At 56.5% G+C, this 26,858-nt stretch overlaps 1 protein-coding gene across 3 annotated transcripts; it reads right to left on the bottom strand.

The window, feature by feature from the left end:
* Nucleotides 1-1,208: 1,208 nt before the first annotated feature.
* Nucleotides 1,209-17,092, bottom strand: NCF4 (neutrophil cytosolic factor 4). Of its 3 annotated transcripts, none has more exons than XM_081311110.1 (10): nucleotides 16,958-17,092; nucleotides 12,540-12,624; nucleotides 11,871-12,024; nucleotides 11,150-11,220; nucleotides 9,495-9,622; nucleotides 8,633-8,690; nucleotides 8,014-8,112; nucleotides 5,886-6,016; nucleotides 5,605-5,670; nucleotides 1,209-4,472 (listed from the first exon to the last, which is right to left on the bottom strand). In XM_081311110.1, exons 1-10 carry the CDS (start codon nucleotides 16,987-16,989, stop codon nucleotides 4,277-4,279), a joined length of 1,020 nt encoding a protein of 339 aa, XP_081167236.1. In that variant the 5' UTR covers nucleotides 16,990-17,092; the 3' UTR covers nucleotides 1,209-4,276. The 3 variants fall into 3 exon arrangements, with proteins under 3 accessions (XP_081167236.1, XP_081167237.1, XP_081167238.1); XM_081311111.1 differs by having other exon boundaries at nucleotides 11,871-11,943; XM_081311112.1 differs by lacking the exon at nucleotides 16,958-17,092 and having other exon boundaries at nucleotides 11,150-11,215.
* Between the last annotated feature and the right edge of the window lie 9,766 nt (nucleotides 17,093-26,858).

Below are 26,858 nucleotides of genomic sequence, written 5' to 3'. Positions count from 1 at the left end.
CCTTATCTTTAGATATTATATTCTGGGTAGTTTCTTTAGTTTTATCTTCCAGTTTACTAGTGTAATATCCTATCTAACCAATCAACTGCATTTTGTGTTTCAACAGATGTACACACACACACACACACACACACACACATGCACCCACATGTGTGTGTGTGTGTGTGTGTGTATACCCGTGTGTATGCGTGTGTTCTTGTTTGGGGTTGCCATAACAAAATATGTGAGGCTGGATACTTTATAAGTAAATAAATTTATTTGAGTCACAGTTCTAGTGGCTGGAAGATCCAAACAGCTTGGTGTTGGCATCCTGGGGAGACCCCCGTGCCCCACCACCTTGGCTGTGTCCTGATACGGTAGAGAAGCAGAAAGGAGAACAGACACACGTGTGTCAGGGCAACCTTGCCTTTTAACAACCTCTCTCCTAAGAACTGACTCTTGGAGACCCACCCCCATCTGCAAGACCTGCCTTAATCCATCATGAGGTTGGAGACCCCAGGGCTTAATTACCTTCCACTGGACCCCATCCCAATACTAACAGACTGGGGACCAAGCTTCCAACACGGAACTCTGGGAGACAAACCATCTAAACTGTAGCAGAACATTTAAACTGTGTTTCTGCTGTTAGGCCCCAGGTTGGGGCAGTTGTGTGGCAGCCTGACAATGATACATGTATCATGGCGGTGTCTTCAGTGGTCTTGGAGGACTGTCTGGAGCTATATTCTTAGCTCTCAGCAGTGGCTCTGGAACTTTCATACCAGATGGTCAGAACATAGTTCAGGGAGGTACTGACTGAATTCCAATAAGATATAGAGACTTTATTTACTCAAGTACCTCCATCCCCTCCCCGTCTTCTGTCATTCTTAGGGATATCACAACTATCCATGTAGCACAGCCCCCATAACATGCTGCAATAATTATTGCTTTACATAATCTATGTCTTTTAAAGAATATAAGAGAAGAAAGGAGAGCACAGATTTATAAATATAAATACATATCATGTATATATGGTCTTCCGATTTACTACTTTTAATGATGATTATTTCTTCCTATGGACTGAAGTGACAATACGTGTCATTTCCTTACCCCGTGGTAACTTGATTCTCACCCCTTTCTTTGTGCTGTTATTATCAAATACATTACATTTCTGGATGATATAGGTCCAACAGTACAATTTTATAGATGTTGTTATGTAATTTATTTTTAAATCAGCTAAGAAGGAAAAACAAATATGGAAATATACTTTATTGTTAATTACAGAACTATAGAACTGTATGACAGAACTCTTGGTGCACACACACATTTGTGAGTGTGTGTGTGTGTGTGTGTGTTTGAATTTTTTTATCTTGGATCAATTCATTTCAGCTTGAAGAATGTCTTTTGATACTTTTTGTAAAGCAGGTCTGAATTCTTTCAGTTTTAACCAATCTTGAAATTTTAAAAATCTCACCTTGATTTTTGAAGGATAGTTTTGTTGCATATCTAAGACTTTTGGTTGCTTTTTCCTTCAGCATGTTGAATACACTATGCCATTGTATTTTGGCCTCCATTGTTTCAGATAAGAAGTCAGTTATTCATCTTTATTGTGGTTCCTTTTTATGCAATGAGTCTTTTATTTTATTTTTTTCCAAAGTTTTCTCTTTCTATTTGACTTCCTATATTTTAACAATGAGATGTCCAGATGTGGCTCTCTTTGCCTGTGTAGTTGGATCTTTTTGAGCTCTTTGGGTGTCTAGATGGATGTTTTTCCTGACATTTGGGAAGTTTTCAACCATTGCCTCTTCCAATCTTATTTCTGTCTCTCTCTGTTCTCTCTGTTCGGTGTTGTCATTATACATATGTCGATTCACTAAATGGTGTCCTGCATTCTTCTGAGGCTTTGCTAATTTTCTCCATGCCTTTTCTTCTTAAGATTGCATAATCTCTATTGATCAATCTCTCAGTGTGATTATTTCTTCTTTAACCAACTCAAATCTAGAGCTGAGAATCTAGTGGATTTTTCATTTCAATTATTAAACTTTTTAATTCTAGAATTTCAATTTGTTTTTTTAATCAAATAATTTATGTCTTCATATTGATATTCTATACTTGCTGAGTCATTGTTACTATACCTTATTTTAATTATTTAAACATGGTTTATTGGGTACTTGAAACATGCTTATAACACCTGCTTTGAAGTCCTTGTTTGCAACATCCAGACCACCCTCAAAGGCAGTTTCTGTTGCCAGCTTCTTCCCACCCCTCTATAAATGGTTCATACTTTCCTCTTTTTTGTAACTCTCATAATATTTTGTTGAGAACCAAGCATTTTATATGATAAATTGCAGCAAATTTAGATAATAATTCTTCCTCCTCCCTCTAAGTCTCAATGTTGACATTACTATTTGGTCAATTGTTCATTTGTTTCATGTCTTGGCTGAACTAATTTCATAGTCTATGTTTATCTATTTAGTGACTTGGATGAACTAATTTTATGAAGTCTATTTTCACCCACAGTATGTAGCCTCTGATGTCCCTGCTCAGAATTTTCCTCCTTGGTTTTTGTTGTTTTTTTAATTACTTATGTTCCTAGGTGTTGGCTTGGATTTAAGTAAGCCACTTATTGGTGAAAATAAGGTCTTAAAATTGGACTTAAACCCCTTGGCTAGTTAGAGTTGACCTTTCACTTTGGACTGTGTGTTTGGGTTGGAGACTGCTTTCACCCAGCACAGGGTGCTTATAATGTTGTGCTATGTGTGATCAGGAGTCTGGATCTCAGAGCTCCTTTCTCCAGCCACTCCGGAGAGCAAGCAGCCTTGGGCATGCCCTACTCACAGTCTTCCTGACCAATAGGAAATGAGTATGATTCCTAAGAATCTCTTTGCAAAGAGATTCTTAGGAATCATACTCATTGTTTGGTCAGAGTTCATGTTTAAGCCCACGAGCAGTCAGCCTGGTGTGTTTTGCTGATGGAAGTGTGTGGGGTTCGCAGAATTATTTTCAAGTCTGCCAGGGCTTTCCACTCTGATCTCTTCCAGCGGGTGCCACCCATGGACACAGTCTCCTTCCGCCCCCAAAGATGACTGTGATCCTAGAAAAGCTATTCTCCCCTGTATCTTTCCCTGGATCCTCATTCTGTTTCTGGCCTTCACATTTCATTTGTTGTGATCAGCATCTCTTAATTGCTGCCCATCAGGATTCCCATTGTTTTTGACAACTTCTCCAGTCTCCTTTCCAAATAAACTCAGTTCCCTCAGGTAAAGCTATGGAATTCTCCATCCTTAAAGTCTTTTTCTCTCTGTGGTCAAAGTTTCTGCAGAGCTACACTAGATCTGGGATGGGAAGGTCAGCTCGCTTCTCCTGGAACAACATCCTCTTTCGAGTGGGCACCAAAGTGAGGGATGATGTCCCTTGATCTTCTCAGGTTGCCCTCTTGGCAGGGACCTCTGTCCCACAAGAGAGTTAGAGTCCCGTATTCCTTGTCTGGCTTATCTGTGCCCTTCTAGCAGGAGCTGGGAGACAGAGTGAGTATTGTGGGTTAATTAATATGTTCAAATAAAAAATGACTTGCTGAAGTCCTAACCCCTGGTACCCTGGAGTTACCTTATTTGGAATAGGGTCTTGACAGAAGCAATCAAGTTGAAATGAGGTCATTAGAAAGGGCCCTCATTCAATATGACTGGTGTCCTTCTAAAAAGGGGGAAGTAGAACACAGAGACAGATGCACACAGAGGAAAGACGGAGTGAGGACACACGGGGAGAGACCCACATGGGGACAGAATGGTACACGCACCAGCTGAGGAATGACCAAGGTGGCCGGCAGACCGTCCATGCTAAGATGAGCTGAGGAAGGATTTCCCTGCAGGTTCCACGGAGAAAGGAGGCTATGGATGCTTGGATCTTGGACTTCCACCTTCCAGAACTGTAAGGCCATAGATTTCTGTTCAAGTGTCACTCAGGTTTCTCCACACAAGGACAGGGTGAGGGAGTGGGGGGCCAGATAGGAGGCTGGAGCCAGGCCCCTGCCAGGTGTAAACGGCACACAGCTGGTGCTCATCTAACAGTCTTACTCCGTCTTTCTCTTCTCCAAAGCACACCCTTTCCCCACACCTGGCCTTTAAAGGTTTATTGAATTCAGATATAAGTGTAGGATGGATATCAGCCAACCCCATTGGTCCACCAGCCTCGGAACCAGGATATCCGAGACGTGCTCTGGGTCTTTCCCAAGGGCCCTCATCTCCTCCGAGGGGAAGGCAGATGCCAGGCCCCCTCTGCTCTCCCCAGGACGGCCGCGGGCTCAGGGTGCTGTGCTGTAGACGCCGTAGTTGTCCTTCTGGGTGATGTGCAGCCTCCAGGGGAAGAGGCGCTTCTGGGAAGGGAGGCCCTGGGCCTGCTTCACCATGAGCCGCACGTCCTCGTCCGACAGCAGCCTGATGAGGTCCCCCTCGGCGTCCTGGTAGTTCAGGGCGATGTCCTCCCTCTGGAACTCCCGCCTGCGGGGGACAGGTCAGGGTTAATCTGAGGCCCAGGAGAGAGCCCAGGGGCCTTGGGCATGAGCAGAGAGGCAGCCCGGATCTGAGAGCCCGAGGAGGTCAGCGCTCCATGCAGGTCTCACCTCCAGGCGCCCATTGTGCAGACGGGGAAACCGAGGCTTAAAGGGGAGGAGGGTTTTCACATTACTTTAGTGGCCTGGGCTGAAGTGTCTTTCAGGCAATGCTAAGGTCCTAAGAACTGTCACAAACAAGAAGAAGCAAGGCTTCGGTGGGCACAGAGCTGAGCAGAGAGAGTCCCAGAAAGAGACGTGCGTGGAGCTGAGGACGGGACCTGTCCTGTGCAGGCCGCAGGAGGGCGGCTTCCTCCCACCCGGCTGGCGAGGCGAAAGTCCATCGGCTCTCGGGGGTAACCTGACCCAATGGGCCTGAAGTCTGACTTGTGAACCCTGATCCCATAAACCCCTCACCAGACAGTGAACAGACAGGCCACCAGATATGCCAACAAAGGTGGTCGTCACAACAGGGGGTGTAAAGTCACAGAGGGGCGGTGACCTAAGTGGCCAATCAAAAGGCATCCACAGAACGAACGCCTTGATCATGATGCCCGGTATGTGTGCGTGTGTGCGTGTGTGCGTGTGTGTGTGCGTGTGTGTGTGAGTGTGTGTGTGTGTGTGTGTGTGCATGGAATAGTGAGAGGAGTTAAAAGATCACGTGGTCCATTCCCCGGGCCTTTCTGACCTTAGGGGTCTCCACATTTCTAACGGGTAGGTCTCACTTTCATGGTAAGGAGCATCACCACACTCCTACGGTCCCATGAAACGACTACGGCCACCACCTGGGTCTTGGAAGGCAGTGAGCTCCCTGGCGGTGGAGGGTCCAAGTTCAAGGCATTGAGTTAGAGATCCCAGTTCTAGTTGTACCTCTGGAGTCACACACTGTGACCGCAGCCCAGGCCCTTTGTCCCTCTGCAGCTCCCTCCTGGGCTCCTGTCACATGGAGAGGGGACACCCAGGCTGCGGGGTTCGGAAGAAGGTAACCTGGAAGCAGGACACCCACCACCCCTCAGGAGGTGTGTCCCTCCCTCTTTCTCATCTCCAGGCGCCTGACTCCCCCCTGCCCGCCCCGCCCTCACCTCATGAGCTCCAGCAGGTCTTTGAACAGTGGAGTGCTGTTGAGGTCCTCCTCCACGGCAATGTCCCTAAGAGCAACAGGAGGTGGGGGACATCAGGCTGGAAGGCGACACCAGGGTGGGCTGGGCACGAGGCTGGACCTCAACGTCTTACAACTGCACTGTGGCTGCTCCCAGAGGGAGGGGGAGCCACCGCAGGCTTTGGAGGAGGGAGGGACGCCGTGGGAGTGTGGCTGGGCTGCGGTGGTGAGGGGTGGGCCAGCCCCGCCCCGTGGGCCACGCACTTGATGGTGCTGATGGCGTCCTCGTAGTAGAAGCAGCGCAGCCAGTTGGTGGGGTCATCCTCCTCGGGGAGGTCCTTGAGGATCTTCACAAAGGAGGTCGGGAAGATGCCCGTGGCCCCCTGGGACGTGCCCTGAGGAGGAAGGAAGGGGCTGCCTGGTTGGGAAAGAAGGGGCAGCAGGGCCAAGCCTCAGCGCCCCGGGCCCCTTATGTGACAGGAGAAAGCAGAGGAGGTCTGTGTCCCCTGTAGAGGGCGGGTGCTTTGGTTTAGACATGGAATGTCCCCAAAGGCCCAGGGATCAGGGCCTGGTGCCCAGGATGGTGCTGTTGGGAGGTGGTGGACCTTTAAGGGGCGGGGCCTGGGGGAGGTCCTTAGATCATTGGCGGGGGGGGGGGTGGGGGGGTGGGGGGGGTGGGGGGGTGGGGGGGGGTGACCTTAAAGGGAACAGTGGGACCCTCGCCCCTTCCTCCTGCTGTTTTTCCAGGTTGCTGCCAGCCATGAGGTGAGGGGTTTTGCTTGGTCCCAGGTCCCATGCTCCTACTGCGACGCACCCTGAGGCCAGCTGATCATGGGCTGGGAGCTCCAAAAATATGTGCCCCAACAAAGCTTGTCCCTTTTACAAGTAACAGAAGCTCCCCACTGTCCAGCCGGGACCCCGCTGGGCTTTGGAATTCAGGTCAAGGTCTGAACTTTCTGGAGAGAGTTTTCACCTCATTCATTCATGCAAAAAAGACTCCTCGAGCCCCAGCTGTGTGTAGATAACCCTCTGCGCCCTCACGGAGAGCCCATGACCCTGGAGGGTGGCAGGGGACATTGGACAAGCAGGTGAGCCGCACAGTGACAGATGGCGGCAGGTGTAAAGGAAGAAATTAAGAGGGAAGGGAGAGAACAAGGGGTGTGGAGGGGCCATCGGGGATCCCTGAGACACCCTGAGTCCCTACTCTGAGTAGCCGGAGGTCACGTGCCCAGCCCAGGCCCAGGACCTGGTCCGGCTGGTGCTTTGTGCACTTTGTCCCTTGACCTTCAGGACCAGCTGACAGGAGACACATTCCTTCTGTACAAACACATAAATGAGGGTCAAAGAGAAGCCCTTCCTGCTGCCCTGCCCCTCCTGCAATCTGAGGCCACAGCTGACTGGCGTCCTAACACACAGGGCTTTCTAGAAAAGAGCAGGAAGGGAGAAAAGTTCCTCCTTCTTCAGAGAGACCCGAGCTGCCCCTGGGGCAGCCGCGAGCCGAGGAGGAGCCTCAGCTGGGGGTAAAGGGAAACTGCCGCGTCCCCTAGATGGTCACCACGCGCTGCTCTGCAGTGTCTGGACACCAGGGCTCCTTCCTCCATGGTGCCAGGACCCCTGGGGCTGGCCCCGCCTCAACCTGTCCCAGAAATACCATGTCAGAGGCCAGCGCTTCTCAACCCCGAGTGACTCTGTCCCCAGGAGAAGATGTGGACCGGGGGTGGGTGATGGGCATCTGGTGGGGAAGCCAGGGATGCACCAGGGGACTACTCCCATGAGGCCCCAAGGTCAGCGGGGCACTGCTGAGGAAGCCTCTCCAAGATCAAGACGCCAAGGTCAGTACCCCTCACCTGCCCAGGGCCACCCGCTCCTTCACCTGGAACCAGCGGCAAGTTTAGGGGCTCCAGAATGTTCTGCTCCCAGCACGCACCTGCCTCCCCAGGTGAGTTCTCACAGGCCCCCAAACCTCCAGACCTCAGGGATCTCATCAGATGGCATCTCTTCCCTGAGACTCCCTGCACCTTCCTCCAGCCCTTCCTCTGCCCAGCACAGCTCCGTGACTTCAGCTCCATCCTGACCTCCAACCTGATCTACATCCTCACCTCCTAGCCTCCATCTTCCTTCCAGCCTCACCTCCAGCCTCACCTCTATCCTAGCCTCCATCCTCACCTCCATCATCACCCACATCCCAGCCTTCAACCTCACCCCCATCCCAGCCTCCATCTTCACCTCCATCTTCCTTTCATCCTCACCTCCAGCCTCACCTTCAGCCTCATCTCCATCCTAGCCTCCATCCTCACCTCCATCGTCACCCCCATCCTAGTCCCCAACCTCACCCCCATTCCAGCCTCCAGCCTCCCCTCCATCATCACCCCCATCCAGCCTCCAGCCTCACCTCCAGCCAGTCTTTGTTGACCCTACTGAGGAGGAAGATCACGTCTCCAGCTTTGAAGCTCAGCTCCAGTTTGCTGTTCCCAGTGAAGTCAAACAGGGCCTGTGGAGCAGCACGGGGGACACAGTCACTGAGCCCCTCTTGAAGTGCCTCACGGGCTTTGGCCTCCTGTTTTACAGATGAGGAGACTGAGGCTCAGGGAGGATGCTGAGGCACGGTGGGCTGGTGGAGGAGCTGGGACTGGAGCCCAGGTCTCCCCGAGTCCAGGACGGCGCTCCACCCAGAGCTGGTGGGATACGCAGGGCGGGGAAGGCCCGACTCTCCAGACCAGCCTGGCTCCGGCCCCCAGGCCTCCCCACCCCAGCTGCCCTCCCCCACATGGTTTGGAAATGCCACTTGGGGGCCGCGAGCGCCTGGAGGACAGGACCTGGTCTGAGTCATCTCTGAGGCTTCGGTCCCCCAGCAGGGGCACAAGCTCTGGAATGGAGATGGAGGGAGGCCCTCTCCCCTGCCTGGTCTTGCTGGTCAGTTCCCGGGTGTCCGAGGCTGAGCCGTGGCCCCTCACTTCCTGCAGAGCCCCTCACCCCCCAGACCCACAGGCTGACGGGGCGCGGCTGGGTACCTCTGCGCGTGGAGCCTCCAGGCGGTCCACGCCGGGGCCTTTGGGGGACACGCTCTTGCTGTGGAGAGAGGGGGGTGTCAGCCTCCCTCCCAGTTCCCTCAGGCCCAGCCCCCCTCCGTGCTGGGGGCTCCTGCGAGGGTCGGGCGGCCGGAGGGCCAGGGCCCTTCCTCCTCACCACACTGGGGCCTTCCCCTGTGGCCCAGGAAGCAGGGCCCAGGAGGACGCGAGGGGTGGACGCCCAGCGCTCAGGGCCTTCAACTGGCCGGCCCTCCCCTGTGTCCCCAGGGAGGGGTCCCCGCAGAGGAAACCAGGTGACTGCCCTTCTCCAGGGCCCACTGCTGGGCCACAGCTGGAACTGAGGTCACCCCCGCCTGCCGACGCGGGCTGGAGAGGGGGCAGCTGGAGGCAGGGCGGGCCTCTGACACTGGGGCCTGAGTCCCCCGAACCCTGCTTGGCCTTGGAAGCCCCCCACTATTCAGCTGCTTCGGATTTGGGGGTTATTTTCTGCCCATGAAGCCAGGAAGGGAGGGGAGGGCTCTTTGAATCAGAAGCCTCAGCGTCCACCGCTGGCTGGCGGGGGACTCCGGCCACCAGGGACACTCGTGGAGTGGCCCTCCACTGCCTCTCCTCTCCCCCTGCCCTCAGGCACCCAGGACCCTGAGCCACCTCCCGTGGGTGCGGGGACACTGGACGTTCCTGGGGCCACCTCCCAGTCCCGAGGTCCTCGCCGTCACAAACATCAACACGCCTGTCCCCCAGCCCTGAGTGTGACCTCAGGGCAGTGCTGAGCTCGTCCTTCTCTCTCCTCCCAGGGAGAAGACGCTTCTCCAGCGGGGACTCTCGTCCAGTCCCAGCCACTTACACTTTGCGCGTGCGCGGGCGGAGCCGCCGGAGCGCCTGGGGCACTTGCTCCGAGTCGTAGGTGGACTGGTAGAAGAAGATCCTGACGTCCGGGTCCATCAGCACCCAGACAGGCAGGCTGAGGAGTTTCTGCAGGGTGAGGGGCAGGACAGGGTGGACTGTCAGCAGAAAGTCCTGCGGGTCCCAGCTCGGCTGCTCCACCCTGTCCCCCGACCTCAGCCTGCCTCTCCACTCATGCTTCCCAGGCTTGATGACCGAAGCCAGCTGCTCAGAGTTCTTTAAAAGCCAGCAGGCTGAAGGTGACATGTCACAGGCTTTGCTTCTGGGGACCACTGGCTTGAGACCAGTTCATCTGGAAATAGCTACAGGCCTCCAGAAACAGCAGCAACAGTGACAACAGGTGACAGTGCCAGGCACTGAGCTGAGTGAGTACAAGTGGGACCATCTCACAATAAGCTGTGAGTTAGGATCAGAGAGGGAAAGGACTTGCCTCAGGGCCACACAGCCTAGCAAGTGACAAAGCTGGGGCACTCAGGGTCATCAGCTGCTAAAGCTCACCCCTGAGCTCAAGTTGAGGCAAGATGGGCGTGTTCCCCCCATAACTCCAGTTACCAGCAGTTGGGTAGAAGTGACAGTGAATGGGGCTTTTCTAATAGCTGTTTAACCATGGAACAAGCAGCCTGGGCCAGGCAGGGCGACAGCCAGCTCCCTGTCCCAGAGGGTGTGCCACCTCCGGATGCTGTTGCCACAGCGAAGCTTCCTGCACTGAGTACCCCGGGGTTCCAGAGCCCAACGGGACACACGTAGGCAGAGAGAGGCTCCTCTGGGCCTCTGGTGGCTAAGACTGGCCCTGGGATTCAGAGCACTCCCCCCCAGCTGCCCTCCGCGAGGCCAGACTGCCCATTTGTAGGACAATGGCCGGCTCGCCCAAGTCACCCAACCGGTCGACGTCAGAGCCGAGACCAAAGACTCCGAGTTCAGTGCTCTTGGGCTGTGAGGTCCCTCCTTCCCTCTCTAGCTTCCCCAGGCTGCAATGGAGCGAGGCTTGCACATCTCTGGTGACGAGGTGTCACCACCTCCTGGGGAGCATGCCCCCCCCCGCCCTGACGGGTGGCGTCCTTCCCTGACCCCACGGTGTCTCTTAGGAAGCTCTGTGTCCCACCTCATGGGGAGGCAGCCCGTCTGCGGGTGGGAGACTCGGCGAGGCCACCAGCCAAGACCAGTGAGAAGAGCCGAAATGCGGCCTGTGCTCGGGGAGGGGACGTGCCACCCCCGGGACCTTCTCTAGTTGGCACAAGTTTGCTGTCTGGGTGGGACAGCCTGGTCGCCATTCCCCCGTTACGCAGGCCTATGTGTGTGGCTCCTGTGGCCACCGTCCACCTGCTGGCCTTCCCATGGGGCCCCTCAGGAGCAGGCCTGACCTATCCACACTGACCCGACACCAGGCGGGGACGTGGCCTGGGGGCCTGGGGCGGGCGCTGCGCAGAGGTCTGCCTGTTCACATTGCAGCGGCCCCAGGAGCTCCCGGCTTCTCTCCCCAGGTCGGGCCTGTGGGGACCTCAGGAGGGGGCCCGTTCCCAGAGCCACTCCCCGGGGGAGCACCCGTGCCCAACCCCCAGTGCCTCCTGAGCACAGAGGTGGCGCGGCCTGCGGTACCTTCATGTAGGCGTTGAGGGCGGGTATGCGCATCTCCGCGATCTCCTGCTTGACCCCCACGTAGACCTTCACTGAGGAGAAGAGGTGTCCTGGAGCTGGCAGTGGTGCTGCCCCCGCAGGCCACGGCACCAGGAGCCACAGGGCCTGTACTCTGCCATTTCCCTGTCACCCAAGACAGCGGTCCCCAACCCTGGACGCATAGTCAGGCCCCGAGCAGCTGTCACACATCTCGTTATGTTCGACTCCCTCCAGAAAGAGGCACTGGAATTTCTGGGGTGGCACTTCTCCGGCATCAGATACTCTAGACCTCACAAGCTGCCACCTTCCAATGTGCCACCCAGGTCAAACCGTGGGTCCTAAGTCACGTGCCATGAACGAGTCAGTGCTCAAAAGCAAGAGCACTCTGGGGGCGGGGCAAACAGGTGATGGGCAGCCAAGAGACAGACGTCCTCTCCAAGAGCCTGCAGGGACCCCGGAGCCAGCACCCAGACAGCCCGCCAGGAGGCTGGTGTGGCACCTGCCTGGCCCCCAGAGGCAGGAGTGTGACAGGCGAAGTTCAGAGAGGTGGTCGCAGCCGGGGAGGCTGGCAGCCCCTCTGTGCCAGGAGGGAGCTCACAGGCTAAACCATGGTTCCCACATCAGACTGCCAGGGGACCCCCAGGGCGCTGCCCGGGGCTGGGCCTGGCTCTGCAGGCAGCAGCCCTGGGAGCGGCCAGCCTACCTGGGAGCGTGGGCAGGCTGCAGGTGAACCGACTGGTCTTGCTCTCTGGCCCAAACCGCTCCTCCAGCTTGCTCTGCAAGGCATAGAACTGGCGGTAGCGGCGGTAGATAAGGTACTTGGATCCCCCTTTTGTCTTCACCTCGATGACAAAAACCTAAGGAGGATAGAGGCCCCGGAGGGCATCAAGGTCAGGAAAAGAAGCCAAAAGACAGAGGGTGGAGGCTCAGAGGGTGGAGGCTCAGAGGGTGGAGGCTCAGAGGTCCTGGAGAGGCAGCAGTTTCTCTCAGCCTCAGTGCCACATTGGTGCTGGATAGTTCTTCACTGGGCTGTCCCCAGGGCTGTGGCAACCCAGGACCATCTAGTGAGATGCCAGTAGCAGCCCTAGCCCAAAAAGAGGTAAGAGACCAAAGGTCTCGGGGTATTGCCAAGTGTCCCCGAGGGGTAGAATGGGTCCTGTTGAGAATCACTGAGGTAGAAGCTGAGGGGTGAAAGTGGAGGTCCAGAGGTCAGAGAGCAAAGGTTCAGAGGTCAGAGGGCGAAGGTTCAGAGGTCAGAGAGCAAAGGTTCAGAGGTCAGAGGGCGAAGGTTCAGAGGTCAGAGGGCGAAGGTTCAGAGGTCAGAGAGCAAGGTTCAGAGGTCAGAGGGCGAAGGACCGGGGCGGGCTCTTACAAAGTGGCTGGTGAAGCCCCTCTTCTCCTCGATGTCGGCGATGTTGGCTGAGATGGCCACGTCGTCCGGAAGCTGCTCAAAGTCACTGAGGAGGCAGAGGGGAGGGTGCTATCATCACCCTGAGGTGTCCCAGGCCCGCGGGGCGTGAGGCAGGGAGTACCCTGCGCTCCCCCGCCAGTACCCCTGCCCGTGCCTGGCTGTCACTGCACTGGGCACAGAGTGTAAGGGAGCTGGGGGGGACCAGGTGTCACCAGCCGGACGCCGTCTCACAGGTGGCTCTCCAGTGAGCTCAGCAAGGGTCAGGGCCTCCTCCGTGCCCGGCCCTGCTAGGCCTGGGTCCAGGCAAATAGCCCGGACAGAGGGCTGTGGGGGCCAAGAGTCCCCCAAAGACATCTGTTAAAGGCGTGGTCCCTCAGCTGGCCCTACTGGGTGCTGTGGACCTAGGATGGGGCCCAGGGGCCATCCTAGGACGGGAGGGTGGGGCGCGCTCCAAGGGGACTGCGGAGCCCTGCGCTCTGGCTCCACTTGGTTCATGACATCAGCGGTTTGCTGTGCTACAGCTCCTGCTGCCATGTGCTGCCATCACCAGGGCCCTGGGCAGTGGGGCCACAGCCTTGGAATAGACCTCCAGACCTGGGAGCCTTTTCGTTTTATAAGCTGAGCACCCGGGTATCTCATGACAGTACCACGAAGCTGATAAATCCAGAGTCCCAGAGAGAAGGGCTGATCCTGCCGTGCTTGGGAAGTCCACAAAGAGGAGGTGGCCTCTGAGCCAGGTCTAGGCAGTCACACGGGAAGCCACCAAGTGAGCCTGGGGAGGGTGTGCCCGGCAGTGGAACAGCATGTGCTAAGGCTCTGAGGTGGAGGAGGGGGCCGGATCTGGTGTGGGCAGAACCTGGTGCCATCTGAGACTGAAGAGCGGTGGGGGGTCCCCGTGTCGGGCAGGGAACTGCAGCGAGTTCCAGCGATGAGGTGCAGGGCTTCAGGACCTCACCCAGGCCCCCGTGGAGAGGGTCAGAGGCAGCGTTAGGGGAGACAGTGCCCCTGGGAGCTCCTCAAGGGACCAACAGGGAAAGGATTCAGGCCTGAGCCAACAGCAGGGACAGAAGCAGGGGACACAAGGGACAGCACCTGGGCAGATGCTGCTTGCATTCGCTGTGTCCCCTGCTCTTCCTGGCTAATCAGTGTCCCTTTGTTCAGAGTGGCCACGTGCCCATCCCCAAGGGCAGGATCTGAGCCACGCAGCAGGCTCCCTCCTGTCCCCGGCCCCCCTGCAGCTCAGAGCTGCCATGTGACCTGTCCCAGCCAATGAGAGCTGAGAGATGACCTAGTCCAGGAGCCTCTTGAGAGTGTTTGCTTTCCTGGTCTGGAGGGATGGACGAGGCTCTTTCCACGAAAGCAAGTGTGACATCTGGATCTGCAGCTGCCCCAGGGCATTTGTGAGGCAGAAACATTCTCTGAGTTACGGATCCTGAGGTCACTGAGCTGAGGACCAGCTGTGGCTCCCTCTGGACTTCTTGTTGTCTGAGCAAACAAACCCCTGGTCATTGTTGAAGCCACGGTCAGTTCCTCTTTCCCTGCAGCCTAACGCATTCCCAAGCTGTGAGTTGTCCCTATTATGACCAGCAGGGTGTGGGCACTGCTGGGGGACAAAGAACAGTGTCAAGAGTGACGCTTTCTGACCAGGAGCGGGAGGAGCAGGGTGTGGAGCTCAGTCAGGGGCAGGCTTGTTCTAGAGCCCCACGGGGGCCCCGGTCAACGCCCAGCAGGAGGCGGGTGCAGGGCTGGAGAACAGGGGGCTCCAGCAGAAGTAACAGCCTATGTCACCTCCTATGTCACCTCCTCTGTCTCTGAACCCCAGGGAAGAGCCACCAGTGAGCAGTGACCAGGAAAACGGCCCACGAGAGGGGACAGACACACTCAGCCACTGAGTCCTGCCCTTTGTCAACAGACAGAAAAGAAGAAGCCAAACCATGAGGCAGGGAGGGGCTGCCACGCCCAAGGCCCGCAGGTGTCCCTGACCGTCCCCAAGAGACCTGGTCCTCCCAGGGTGGGGGGCTGCTTCAGAACCCAGGAGCTGCCACCAAGAGTGACCGAGGTGCAGATGAACCCCTCAGCTCCAGCGCGCCTCTGGCTGCTGGCGACTGTCCCACTGGTCTCCGCCTTGCCCCAAGTCGACACCCCGGGGACAAGCTGCCCCCCACTTCTCCCCAGGGCTGCGAATTTCATCTGCAATAAGACAGAGGTGGGGCCGGAAGGAACTGGAAGGGCAGGTTGGGCAAGACTCCCTCCAGTCCACGTTTCCTGAGTGGGCACCGGGCACAGGGCCCTCCTCCAAGACAGTGTCACCTTTGGCAGACGAGGAAACTGATGCACAGAGAGGTTGATTAACCTGCCCAAAGAAGCCAGGATTTGAGCCCAAGCAGGCTGGCTCCCACGTTTCCTCTCGATCCTTCAGGCCCTCCCAGCAGATTGCTATGGGAACACAGATGACCCCATGTTCTCCCCAGCTGCAGTAATGACCCAGCAAACTCCATGTAGCATTGACCCCAGCTGACACTGGCACGGCCACATTAAGACACGGCCTCGGTTCGTTGGACCTCCTAGCTTCCAAGGCAAAACGGGCTCGCGCAGGCTGAGGGTGGTCGGGAGGGCTTTACCAAGGAGCAGCGCCAGGGATCAAAAAGAGGAGTTGGCCAGGGGGCAGCAGGAAAGGCCTTTCAGGACAGGGAGATGGCACATGCAAAGGCCCAGAGCCACACAAGGCCAGTAGAAGGAACTGGGGCGGGGGGGAGTGGGCGTGGCTGAGCCCAGAGCCTAGGCAGAAACGGCTGAGGGGCAGGTGCCACTCACCAGGGCCTTCCCACCTGACTTTCCCTGGGGATGGAGGGGGTGGAGAACAGGTCAAGCAGGCAGATGCAGAGCAGAGGGGTCAAGGCTGGCAGGGCCCAGGGTGGCACCCTTGTCCATCTCTGACCTCAGAGTCTAGAGCCTCCCACTGGGTGAAGCTGTCCCCTGTGTATCCTCTGCCCTGGCCTCAAGCAGAGCCACGCAGGACCCCTTTCAGGAGAGGCACTGAAGGAGCCGGAGGCCAGTGGCCCCCAGGGCCTGGCTACACGGCTCCGTGATGTGGTGGGGGATGAGCCGGCCCCCAGTGAGGGCCAAGGGCACCTGTATCAGGGACAGAATGGGGACAGGCACACAGCCCCTGATGTCATCTCCTGAAGCCTGCGTCTCAAGAAGCAGGAAGTGGCCCGAGTCCCACCAGCTGCAGTTTCCGGAGGGTTCAAGTGTGCGTGTCGGGCCCCCCCCCACCGGAGCTTGTCAGGAAGAGGGACCGGGCTGGGCAGACGGCCGGTGTCACCAGGCCCCAGCACCACCCTCAGTGACCACGGAAGGCCACTGTGATGGCCCCATCCCCGACAGCTCCTCCTGATGCCCTCCCCGTCCCTACACGTGGACAAGCCCCCTCTGAGACCTTGACCTTTGGAAGTTCCACCCCGGCTTCCCCCCAGCCCCAGGCTCCACCACGGCCCCCTCCCCACCGGGCCCCAGTCTGGCCTTTCTCTGGGAATCCTTGGGGGTTCACATGAGCACCCACTCCCCGATGTCACCTGCTGTCCCCTGCCTGGGGACCCCACAGCCGGAAGCTCAGGCAAAGCCTTCAGCAGGTGCTGGCCAAGCATGGCTCTGGGGCCTGGGAGGCCTGCGCGCGGAGCCCCAGCCTTGCCACTCGGCTCCCTGCAACCCTGAGTGAGTCCCCATCCCCTGAGGCCTCAGTGTGCCCATGGGTACAACCTCAGCTTTAGACCAGAGACTGGAGGACGTTGCAGCTCAAACTTGCACTCACTAATCCCTGCGCAGCTGGCACTGAGCACTTAGTGCCCGGGTCGTCCCCATCCTAGGGTCCAGGAGTGGCCCAAAGAGACCAGAATAAATAAATAAATAAATAAACAAACAAATAGTCATGAAGTTTGCTTCCAACGGGAGCCAGCGATGGCAACAATAAGTGACATGCCACCAGTGTGAGCACTAGGCAGAAACAGGGCCAGAGAAGGCAGGGGCAGCTCCAGACGGCTGCCTGGAGGCGGCGGCATGGGAGCTGAGCCCTGAATTGGGAGGCAGGACGAGGCTAGGACTCCATTTGAGCAGACGATGGGAAAGCCCTCGCTGGCCACCAGGCAGAGGGAAGAGCCCCAGACTAGAAGCCGCGACACCGGTGCCCCAGACTGCCGCCCACCTGGCCTGTGGCCCCCGTGACAGGTTCCCCTCCTGAGCCTCGGTGTCCTATCCGTGTCTGAGGTCAGTGGTCACACGACACAGTGCGGGTCCCTGGGTTGCAGGTCTGACTCAACCTGGCCTCTCACAGAGGGCCGGCCTTGCTCCCCGAGGAGGCCGGAGGGGACACCCCCACTCACCTCTCCGCCCGCAGCTGCTGGGCCAAGGCCATGGCGGTGGGTGCTCGGGGACAGGTGGAGACGGTCCCTCGGGCTGGTCCAGGCTGAGTGCCCTCCTCACTCCCTCCAGCTCCCCACCTCTGCTGCCGACCTGCGGTCCTGGGAGTCCCCAGGAGCTGTCTCCAGGAGGCCCCACCCCGCTGCCCTGGGCCCTGGTGGCGGCTCTTCCTCTGGCCTCACTTCCTGTTCCCCACTCGCAGCTGCACAGCGATGGGGAAGTCCCCTCCTCAGCGCCAGGCCCGCAGGAGGCCACTGACTTCCTTGGTGCTGGTCGCTGGAGCCAGGCCTCGGCTGGGCATCAGAAAGCCCTGCTCTATCAGAGACACAGTGCCCCTGCTGTTCTAGCCCCAGGGGCCTGTGACCTGGCCATCACTTGTCACCCTCGGGTCCCTCAAATCTAACCTCCCTCACTGCCAGGCCTCTGTCCCACGTGTCCCCAGGCCCGGAAGGTGGGTTGACGCCTTGCCAGTCAATCCTTAGGCTTTGCCCAAATGCCGCCTCCTCCAGGAAGCCTCCCTGGCTCCTCTGCAGGCCTCAGCCTTATGGGGTGGGAAAGGTGGTTTAGGCCCCTTTTTCCCCTTACCCTGGCCCTGTCCTTCCCTTAGCCCGAGAACCCGTGCCCAGCCAATCCCCTGGGCAGAGCTGCCAGTCGCAGGAACTTCACATCACAAGCCTGAAGGTGCCCTCCCTGCTCAGCCTCTTCACCTGCTCTACCCTGGGCTCAGAAGAAAGTCCACACCTCCACCCTACTGGCCTCAGAATGCCCCAGCCTCCTCCCCCAGCCTCCCCTCTCTGGAGTGCTCAGGAGCTCTGCTCCCCAGGGTCCTGTGTCACTGTCACTTCTGCTGGGAAGCTCTCCTCCTGCCTCCTTGGGTCTCAGCTGGGAGGTCACCCTTTTCCTGAGGCCTCCCCTGACCCGTCACCCCCAGTCAGGCCCCTCTGTGTCGGCTCTTCCGGGTCCCTGCGCTCCTGCCGCAGGTCACTGGAGACTCTAGGACTCCATGTCTGTGTGCGCGGGGGTGCGACGAGAGCCTTCCTGGCCAGCTCAGTGCAGGTGCCCGCAGGTGCCCGGCCAGCACAGGCAGGTGAACACGGAGCCTCCACAGCCCCCACACACCTGGCTGTTCAGTCTGCAGGGAGCCCAGGGTGGAGCCAGAGTCTCAGGAGAGGAGCTGCCCCGGGCCCAGCACTGTCCCAGGGAGGACCACCTCCCCCGCTCCAGCCAAGCCAGAGCCCTGGGCTCCTCCTGAGAGCAGCCGTCCTTCATGGCTGGGTGACGAGGTTTGGGTACTTTAGACGTACACATCCCAGCTCAAAACCAAGGAGTATAATTTTCAGGTTCTAAGAGAGGGGGCAGTGAGTGGGGCTGGTGGGCCCCAGCCCGTGAGAGTGGATTTGTGTACAGGGCTGAGGTTTTAATGCCTGACCTGGGCCAGGTCCAGGCTACAGGTCAAGTCAGAACCAATGACGGGAGCAGATTCCTCGCTGTCAACTTGCGGTACCGGGGAAGTGGAGGTACTCTCCCAGGTCATGGGAGGAACAAGGCCACCAGGTCCCTGTCGCAAGTCTGAAGCCTCCACTAGAGTGAGGTCCAGATACAAGCTCCCCATGGGGTGCAGAAATTCTCAGCCAAAATGTGGCATAAAAACAGTTTCAGGGCTGGGGACACAGCTCAGTGGGTAGAGGGCTGGCCTCGCAGGCCCAAAGCCCTGGATCAATCCCCAGCACCACACAAAAAAACCCCACCAGTTTCAGGGAGTCACCAAGTCTGCAGGGACTGTCCCCTGAGCTCACAGACCATGCTGCCCATCACGTAAGAATGCTGACCCGAGGAAGGCAGCCCTCAGGCTCAACAGAGGGAGGATTCACCCACAGGAACTAGGAGTGATGCCGGGGAGGAATCCCAGCCAGGCACCGTGGCAGGCTCCCAGCGCGGAACAAAACAGAACCACAGTCGCAGAAGAGGCTGCGCTCGGACCGAGAGGTGGAAGCACCTGGCCAGGACTGAGCAAGACGGTGTTGGCCAAGAGTTGGTCAAGAAGGACAGGAAATGACAAGACCGCTTCAGAAGAAAGTGGGACCCAGCCCTGGCCTGTGACCGAGTACGTGGCGTGTGTCCCATGGACGGCCGAAAACACATTTGTGTATAAACACACAGGTGTGGGTGGCAAGGGCTGTGTGTGTCCATAAAAGGTCACTTGGCGTGTGTGGCAGTGACGTCAGAACAGAGCATCTTTGGATGTTGGTGCCTTAGTGGACGCACGGCGATGGTGGCCACCCGTGCCTGTGTGACATGTCCTCGGCCAGTCCGTGTGCCTTCTTTGAATCTTTCTTTATTCATGTGCAAACAGACCCACGTACTGGTGCTGGGGAAGAATGAGTGAGAGGAGTGTGTGGCCCGCGCCTGGACACTGGGAAACGTCTTGCGTGTGTTTCCAGGAGGACAAGCCCTCGCACTCACGTTCCCAGACTGCCCCAGGTCCTGCCTCCTCGTACTCCAGCCCCAGCACCCCCAAACCCCTCCGGGGGCCTGACTCAGCCACCGGGAGGCCTCCTGTGCAGCCAGGGGCGTGGGTGTCCAGGAAGGAGACCGAGCCCGCGGCGGGCAGCCCTGCGCCTCCTCCCTCCTCTCCCTCTTCCTCTGGCCCTGTCCGAGGTTCTGCTGAATACGGCTGTTTCTCTGGCTCCGCTCACACGGAGCTCTGCTGCTAATTTTATGCCCGAGCTCTGATGCAGTGTAATTTGAGGCCAGACACGGTGTCAGCAGCGGGCCACCATCCTGCTGCCACGGGCTCCCTGGTCTCCTCCACCGTCTGTCTCCACCCTGGGTCTCCTGCAGGGCGAGAGTGACCCCAACAGGAGCCAGACTTTGCACACTGCACAAGCCCATCTGGGTGGGTACCAGGGATGCCTGATGTGACCTGTCCCAGATGGAGTTCTGACTTTGGGTCACCGCCACTCCCCACAGCCCGAAAGCAAACCAGCAAGCCATTTGGGGTTGGAATCATTCATTCAAAGGCCACAGAAGAACCCCCCCAGGTGCCCGCCTTCCTGCCAGGTCTCTGCCAGAGCACCCCCCAAACCATCAGGGGAGGGCGAGGAAAGCCACCAGGTCGTCAGAGGCAGGTGACAGTCAAGTCGCAGCCCGGTGTCCATTTGCGACTGCCTCTCCAGGGAAAGGTTGAACGTGCTCAGACCCCAGCTGGGGGCCTCAGAGCCTGAGAGGGGAGCAGATGAGGGGACTGCAGGTGGCACAGCCCTCCTGGACCTTCCTCCCGCAGGCTCCGGGCACACAAGAGAAGAGGGAGCCGGAATTAGGGAGGCGGGGAAAGCTGCCAGGCGGCCGGCCAGCGGTCAGGGCCCAGAGCTCCTGCAGCAGGAGCAGGGAGGCCCGGAGCTCATCTGGGGACTAGCAGATGCCACCGGCCATGTCAGCTGCTCTCCTGGGAACAGGGGAGAATCCCTGATGACACCGAAGCCAGATTCCTAGGGATCCCTCACACTCCGAGTCCCGCTCCTGACCCACATGTGTCCTCTGCATAATTTATGAGGGAGCTTCACTGGCCTCTTCCCTGAGCCACGAATAGCCGTCGCTGGCCGTGGCTGCCGGGGGCTGGGGGGGGGGGCGGAGGAGCCCAGCCACGCGGCAAGCTCCCTGAAGGCAGGCCGCCCACCCTCTCCTGAGCAGCACGTGTCTGGGGCCCACACTCACGGGCTCCTGTGACCCCCTCAGACCACGAGTCTCCCTGCTCATTTCTCTAAATGGAGCTAATACCTGCCTCATAGGATCAGCGTATTCACCACGTGTGCTCAGCATCTGTTAAGCACCTACTGTGTGCAGGACACCCACTAACGGGCCAGGCTCTGAATGCACCTTGTGATATAAACCGACTTGCAGTGTGTTAAGGCAACTAACGCCGAGTACTCACTACAATGTCAGGCACACAGTAGGTGGACAGTGATTGTAGACATTTTGCTAATTTCCTTGCTATGAGCCGGCCCCTTCCCTCTCTATCGCCCCTGCACACCTTGCCCCTCTCTATCATACAACCTATCACATTTGATTTCATTCCTCACCCATCATCCGCTCTCACCCTGCACCAGCGTCCTGACATAAGCTGCAGTTAGGGAACCGGCTCAGCAGCGATCAAAATACTGACGGAGAGAGACCACCAGGGGGCGCCGCGACTCAACAGCAGGGCTACCGCTCTTCAGCGCCACCTAGAGGATGAATGTCGTAAGTGCGCTACAAGGACCCATCAGTCAAGAGTCTGAGAGCCCGAAGATGCCCGGGGCTAAGGATCCGGACTTTCCTCTCTATTGATCGTAAATATGATAACAGCCAAGATGCCCTGAGAGTTTCCTGTGTCACCATGGACACCATAAAGTTTCACGGAGGCGTTATGCTTGCAAAGCCCTTGAAACAGCGCCTGGCCCACAGTCCAGCTTGGTACGCGCTGACTTTGTTATTTACTTCCTCACACCAAGGCCCATAAAATGGATAGTATTCTTATCTTTGTTCTGGATCTGAGGAAATCGAAGCTCTGTGGGATCCAGAGACTAAACCAAAGATCCTTACTCACTAAGTAGCCCAATAAGATTTAGACCTCTAGTGGGCTAAACTGGCCCTCATTCATTCACTCATTACACAAGCATTAGTTGAGCACCCATTCTGCAGCCAGTAAAAAGGACATAGAGATAAACCCAGCACACTGGGGCCCTCAAGCAGCTCATACCACTATCGAGGTGCACAAAGGAACAGACATGACAACACAGGCACATACACATGGATGTACATATTTGCTTGCACACATTCACACACATTCATGTGCACTCATATGCAATTACACATGTGCATACATACACACGAAGCCAAGTACAACAGAGGGGGAAACTAAGAGACACATGTTTAGCACTCGGTTTCCCAGATTTTATCTCCAATGCAAGCCCTGGGGGCTCCCCGTTCACATCTGCACAGGGCCCTAGCAGGTAGGTTCAGTCTGAGATGAAGCGCAGGATGAGAAGGCAGGGGGAAGGCTGGGGCCTAGGATCTGGTGTCCAGCACCATCATCTGCTGGCACAGAGCTCCAAGGAGTGCAAGAATCTTCACTTGAACTTGACCTTCCAGTTAACCTGAAGGGATATTTGTCAGGGTTGGAGGCTAGGACTTGCTTTCTGGCAGCTGTTGGCCTGATGTGTAACCACACGTAATTGGAATCACAGCACATGGGGGCTTCTCTTTGTGCTATTTCTCTGGGCCCTGTAAGTGTTGGGGGTGAGCAGGCCAAATGCACTTGGAGGCCACAGTAGCTTCTCTGGATTTCATTCAAAAAGAAAAGAGAGACCACTGGAGTGTTCAATAGGAACGATGCCATTGGCTTTAGGTTTTTACCAGACCCTTGGTCTGCTGCTTGCAGAGGGGCTCACGGGAAGGTGGTTCTGGAAGCAAGTGAGGGCACTGCTCCTCTGACTCCATTCTAACCTCGTTTAAACACCACCTGTCAAGGTATGATTTATACACAATAAAACAATAACTCAAAATGCACAGTTCCCAGGGTTGACCATGGTGTACGGGCCACTGGATCACGACATAGGACATTTGCATTATCTCAAAAAAATTCATCTCGTCCCTTTGCAGCTAATCTTCTCCTTCTACCCCAGGCCCGGCGGCCACTGACCTGCTCTCTAGTGCTCTGTTCACCATTTCTGAAATCCCGTGTGAATAAACTCACCGAGTACATGACTTCTGTGCCTTCTTTTTCACATAGTATAACGCCACTGAAACTCTTCAATGTTGAGGTACATCCGTGATTTATTCTCTTTATTACCAGGTAGTATTATTGCATGGCCACCCCACAATCTTATCTGTTCATGTTCATGCTCATGGGCATCGTGGTTGTTTCCCGCTGGGGGTTAAGACAGCTGCTGCAAACGTTCAAGCCTGCTGCTCCGTGGGCATGTGGGATGCTGGTCTCACAGCCCATGCGTGTTCAATTAGTAAGAAAACTATTCTCCAAAGTGGTAGTGCCACTTTGCATCCCAGCCATCCAACGTGTCAGGAGACAGAGGCTCTGAGATTCCAGTTCCACATGGACCCAAGGACGTGGCTCCAGGTCTGTAGAGGCTGGAATCTAACCAGTCAGAACCTCTGGGCTGGTTGTGGAACTACCTCCTCAGAGAAGGGTCTGCAAGGCCCTCCCCCACCAAGCTCCCCCAACTGCAGCCCCCTCCCCCACGTGCTTGGTGGTGCCGCCCGGGCCTTTGCCCACCGTTGACTCACCCCACCCCACATGGCTGCTGGACCCATCTGTCCTTAAAGACTCTGCATATAGACTCTACTAGAAAGGTGCCTCAGGGTCAGCCACTGGGCATCTGCCTAGCACACAGTAGGTGCTTAAGACAAGGTGGCTAGGATTGTTCTGGGGCAGAGGGTAGAACCCCAGGGACAATAACAAAGATCCTGGTATCATGTGTTGAGGGCCACAGCTGAGTCGGGATGACGCATGGCATTTTTGCCAGAAGTAGTGGTTGAGAGGTGATGCCAGCGAGCCATGAAGATGATGACTTTTGAGTTCTCCCAGAGTTCCCGTTGAGTTCCGCTTGAGCTCTCGCGGGGATTCCTGAAGAGTTCTCATTGGTTGGGGAAGTGCCGGAGGAGGGATTTTCCGGTTGGTGGTTCCTGGAGGAGCCCCGTGGTGTTAGGGAGAGTTCCCAGGGAGCGTGTGTGGAGGGTGCTGGTGGAGTTCAGAAATAAAGTTTGTTCCTGCTTCAGTGGCTCGTGATTTGTGCCCAGCCAGACTGCGGCAGTCATGCCTCATGCCAATCCTAGAGTGAGCATCACCTCGTGGTGACATTGGTGCTCAGACCCTAGGGAGCCGTGTGGTGGGGGAGGGGCCACCCTTCCCATCGCCCTTCCCCACCTACTTCAGCAGCCACACTTTCCCTGGAGCCTCTCCGAGAGCCCCCTTCTGGTCAGAGGAGGAGGAGGGCCTGATCTCCCATGCTCCTCTGCAGCTGTATACTCACCCACACCCCTGGCCTCCCAGGGCCCTGCACTGTCCATGTGGGGCATGGCCCTGCCCCTGTCCCCTCAGATATGAACGGTGGAAGACGTAGGGATGAGCAGGGCTGGGGTGCTTGCTCCCCACACTCCCCACAGAAAGTCGCTCCTCACTGGCCCCCGGGGTCCCTGGCCAGGAAGCGTGTCCACTGGGAGACTCTGTCCCCTGAGTGGTGTCCCTCCCGACTCCCCCCATGCAGCCTCTGCCAACCCAGGTCCCAACCGACCGTTGTCTATGCACTCCCTCCTGGGGCTCTTCTCCTTTGCTCTCAGTCTCCTGAGTCGGATCCTCCACCTCCCAGTCGCCCTGTCCCTCTGTCTGTTTTACTCCTCCATCTTGCTGGGGCACATCCTGCGACATCTTCCTACCCGTGGATGCTCTGTAGGTGGATGCTGAGTTCCCCGTGTCTGGAACTGTCTCTTACATAATCCTCACCTTTGATGGAGTTCAGCCGAGTACGGTCTTATTTGTTGAAAATCCTTCTACCTCAGATTGTTGAAAGCAGTTTTCATTGTTTTTATTTTGTTTGTGTTTTGCATCCTGTGTGGATCTGCAGGAAACCAGAAATACAAATGCCTTTCCTATATTTACTTCATTGGATTCAACTTGCTTTTCCTCTTCGGATGCTTTTGGGAACGTCTCTTTCTCTCTGGTCTTCTGGAGTTACATTATGTGTGTTATGTGGATTATTTCTCGTTAGTTTTACTATTGTCATGGTCGACCCGCTCAACTGGAGACAAAGCTTCAATTTGGGGAAATTTTCTCAAATTCGTTTTCTGAAATTTCCCTTTGATTTTCTGTGTTGTCTTTTTTCTTTTTCTTTCTTTTAATTCCTCTAAATCAGATGTTGGTACCTCCTAAATTGTTTTGTTGTTTTCCCCAACATAGTTTCCATCTGTTCTTCCTGTCACACCCTTGAAGATATTTCAACAACTTATTTTCCAAATCTACCACTAAATTCTTTTGTCTACATCATATTAAATTTCCAAGATCTCACTCTTATTCACCAATTATTCAGCTGTCACTGCATCTTGCTCTTGTTTTATGGATTGCATCAGTCAGCTTTTGCTGTGTAACAAACAACCATAACAATAAGAAATTTACTTTTACTCATGCATGAGTGCCTTGACAAGAGTCATTCTGGCCCAAGTGACTCACTTTTTAGTCCAATTTAGAGGAGCAGTATCTCTTCTGGTTTCTTTTTCTGTCTTTTTAATTTGGTGACTGTTTCATGCTGGGGGGAGGGGCTTTCTCCATATATCCAGCATCCTTTGGATGTACATAAGTATTTAAGACAAGGAAGTTACCAAGGCTGAGAAGAAGCTCTGTGTGTGGGCGAGGGCTTGTGGGTTGACAGGTGTCTGTTTGGGTGTTTGACAGGGTGAAAGCCATGTTGTTGGGAACCCTAGAAATGATAGCAGCTTAAGTCTTTTTCTTTAGTAAAATTTCCAGTAATTTCTCTGGCAGCTGATACTCTGTGCTTGAAGCATAGGGGTAGGCTGGGGCTGGGGGGATTTTCTGAGTATTCAGGATGCAGATCAGTCTGCATCAATCATCTTCAGTCAACACCCTGTTTTCAGCCCCGTCTCTTCCTTGCTCTCCTCTGTGTTGGTTTCGGAGCATCTCTCTGGATCCTCCTCCCGCAGGCTGAGCCCTCAGCTGCTGGCTCTCAACTCCTCGCTCCCACCGCCCCCTCGGCTCCCCAGAGTCAGGACTTCCTTGGGCCCCGGGGCTCACCGTTTCTTCTCACTCACCCTCCACTCTGCCCTGCAGTTTTCTCTGCCCTTCTAAATCCATCGCCTTTCCTCCAGGCAAGCCCAGCATCCCACGAGAGCGTGGCACTTTCTCACCCGCGGACGCCACTGTCACTCTCTTGGTCCTTGTAGGATGGCACTTTCTATATGCAAAGGCCCCCTGGTCCCTGGAGGGAAGGCAGAGGGCGCCTCCTCCCCCTGGTGTCTGGACACCTCCCACCCAGACCTGGCCAGGGAGCTTCCCTAACAAGAACCAACAAGAACTGGGGCGCTCCCTGACCTCCTCTGCTCCCGTCTCCCCAGGAATGCAATGCGGCTAGCGTTCCACTTTTAAAATGTGCTGTGTTCTTCTTTTTCCTTTCTTTACTTCGTTCCCCTCGTTTCACGGATGTGGAGATCACAGCTCGGAGAGAAGGAGGTGCCCGAGGTCCCAGGGGTGGGACTTGGAGTTCCGTTCTCTTTCCAGAGCACCTGCTGCTTTGGGGACACCCCGTGGCTGGGGACTGCAGAGCCTCATCTGATGAAGAAGATCCAGGCAGGTCCCAGGGGCTGGCCAGGTGCGTCAGCTGTGTGGCAGAACTGCCAGAGCGACCGCTCACCCAGCCCATCCCGCCATTCCCCTCCGTCAGAGGCTGCCCCGCAGTCCCCTTGCACACATTTCAGGCTGTGTCACATGCTCAGAGTCAGGGCACCATGAGGAGCTCAAAGCTACACGAGGAGAGGCCACCCTGACTGACAGACGAGGACCCACCCAGAGGCCGGTAGAGGCGGCGTGCCCGGAACCCTCTGCCCCTACCCAGCCTCCTGGGCTCAAGCGATCCTCCTGCCTCAGCCTCCGAGTAGCTGGGACTACTAGGACTCACCACGGGGTTTCTAATGTGGTGACTGAACAGTTGTCCCAGTTGAAGCTGCCCCGACCTGCCTGCCACCCAGAGCCCTTTGTTTAGTCTTTGCTGGGAAAGATGAGGAGGTGGGCTCTGAGCTCCATGTCCCCGTTCTGAGGGTGAGGGTCCCTGGGGGGAGCCATCTTTAGGCAAAGGCACGGGC

This window comes from Spermophilus citellus, assembly GCF_964194105.1.
Source record: "Spermophilus citellus genome assembly, chromosome: 10".
In the NCBI taxonomy this organism is placed as follows: domain Eukaryota; kingdom Metazoa; phylum Chordata; class Mammalia; order Rodentia; family Sciuridae; genus Spermophilus; species Spermophilus citellus.
Note: the sequence above shows the minus strand (reverse complement) of the source record. Positions and strands in the feature narration are given on the sequence as shown.

Bases quoted from the DNA above. Each gene is read 5' to 3' on its own strand.
- NCF4 (XM_081311110.1), bottom strand. From the start codon at position 16,989: ATGGCCTTGGCCCAGCAGCTGCGGGCGGAGAG. The intron at 6,017-8,013 runs GTGAGGCTGGAG...CTTCCTCCTCAG, and splicing joins TCAACAAAGACTGGCTGGAG to GGCACGTCCCAGGGGGCCAC. The intron at 4,473-5,604 runs GTGAGGGCGGGG...TGTCCCCCGCAG, and splicing joins GACCTGCTGGAGCTCATGAG to GCGGGAGTTCCAGAGGGAGG.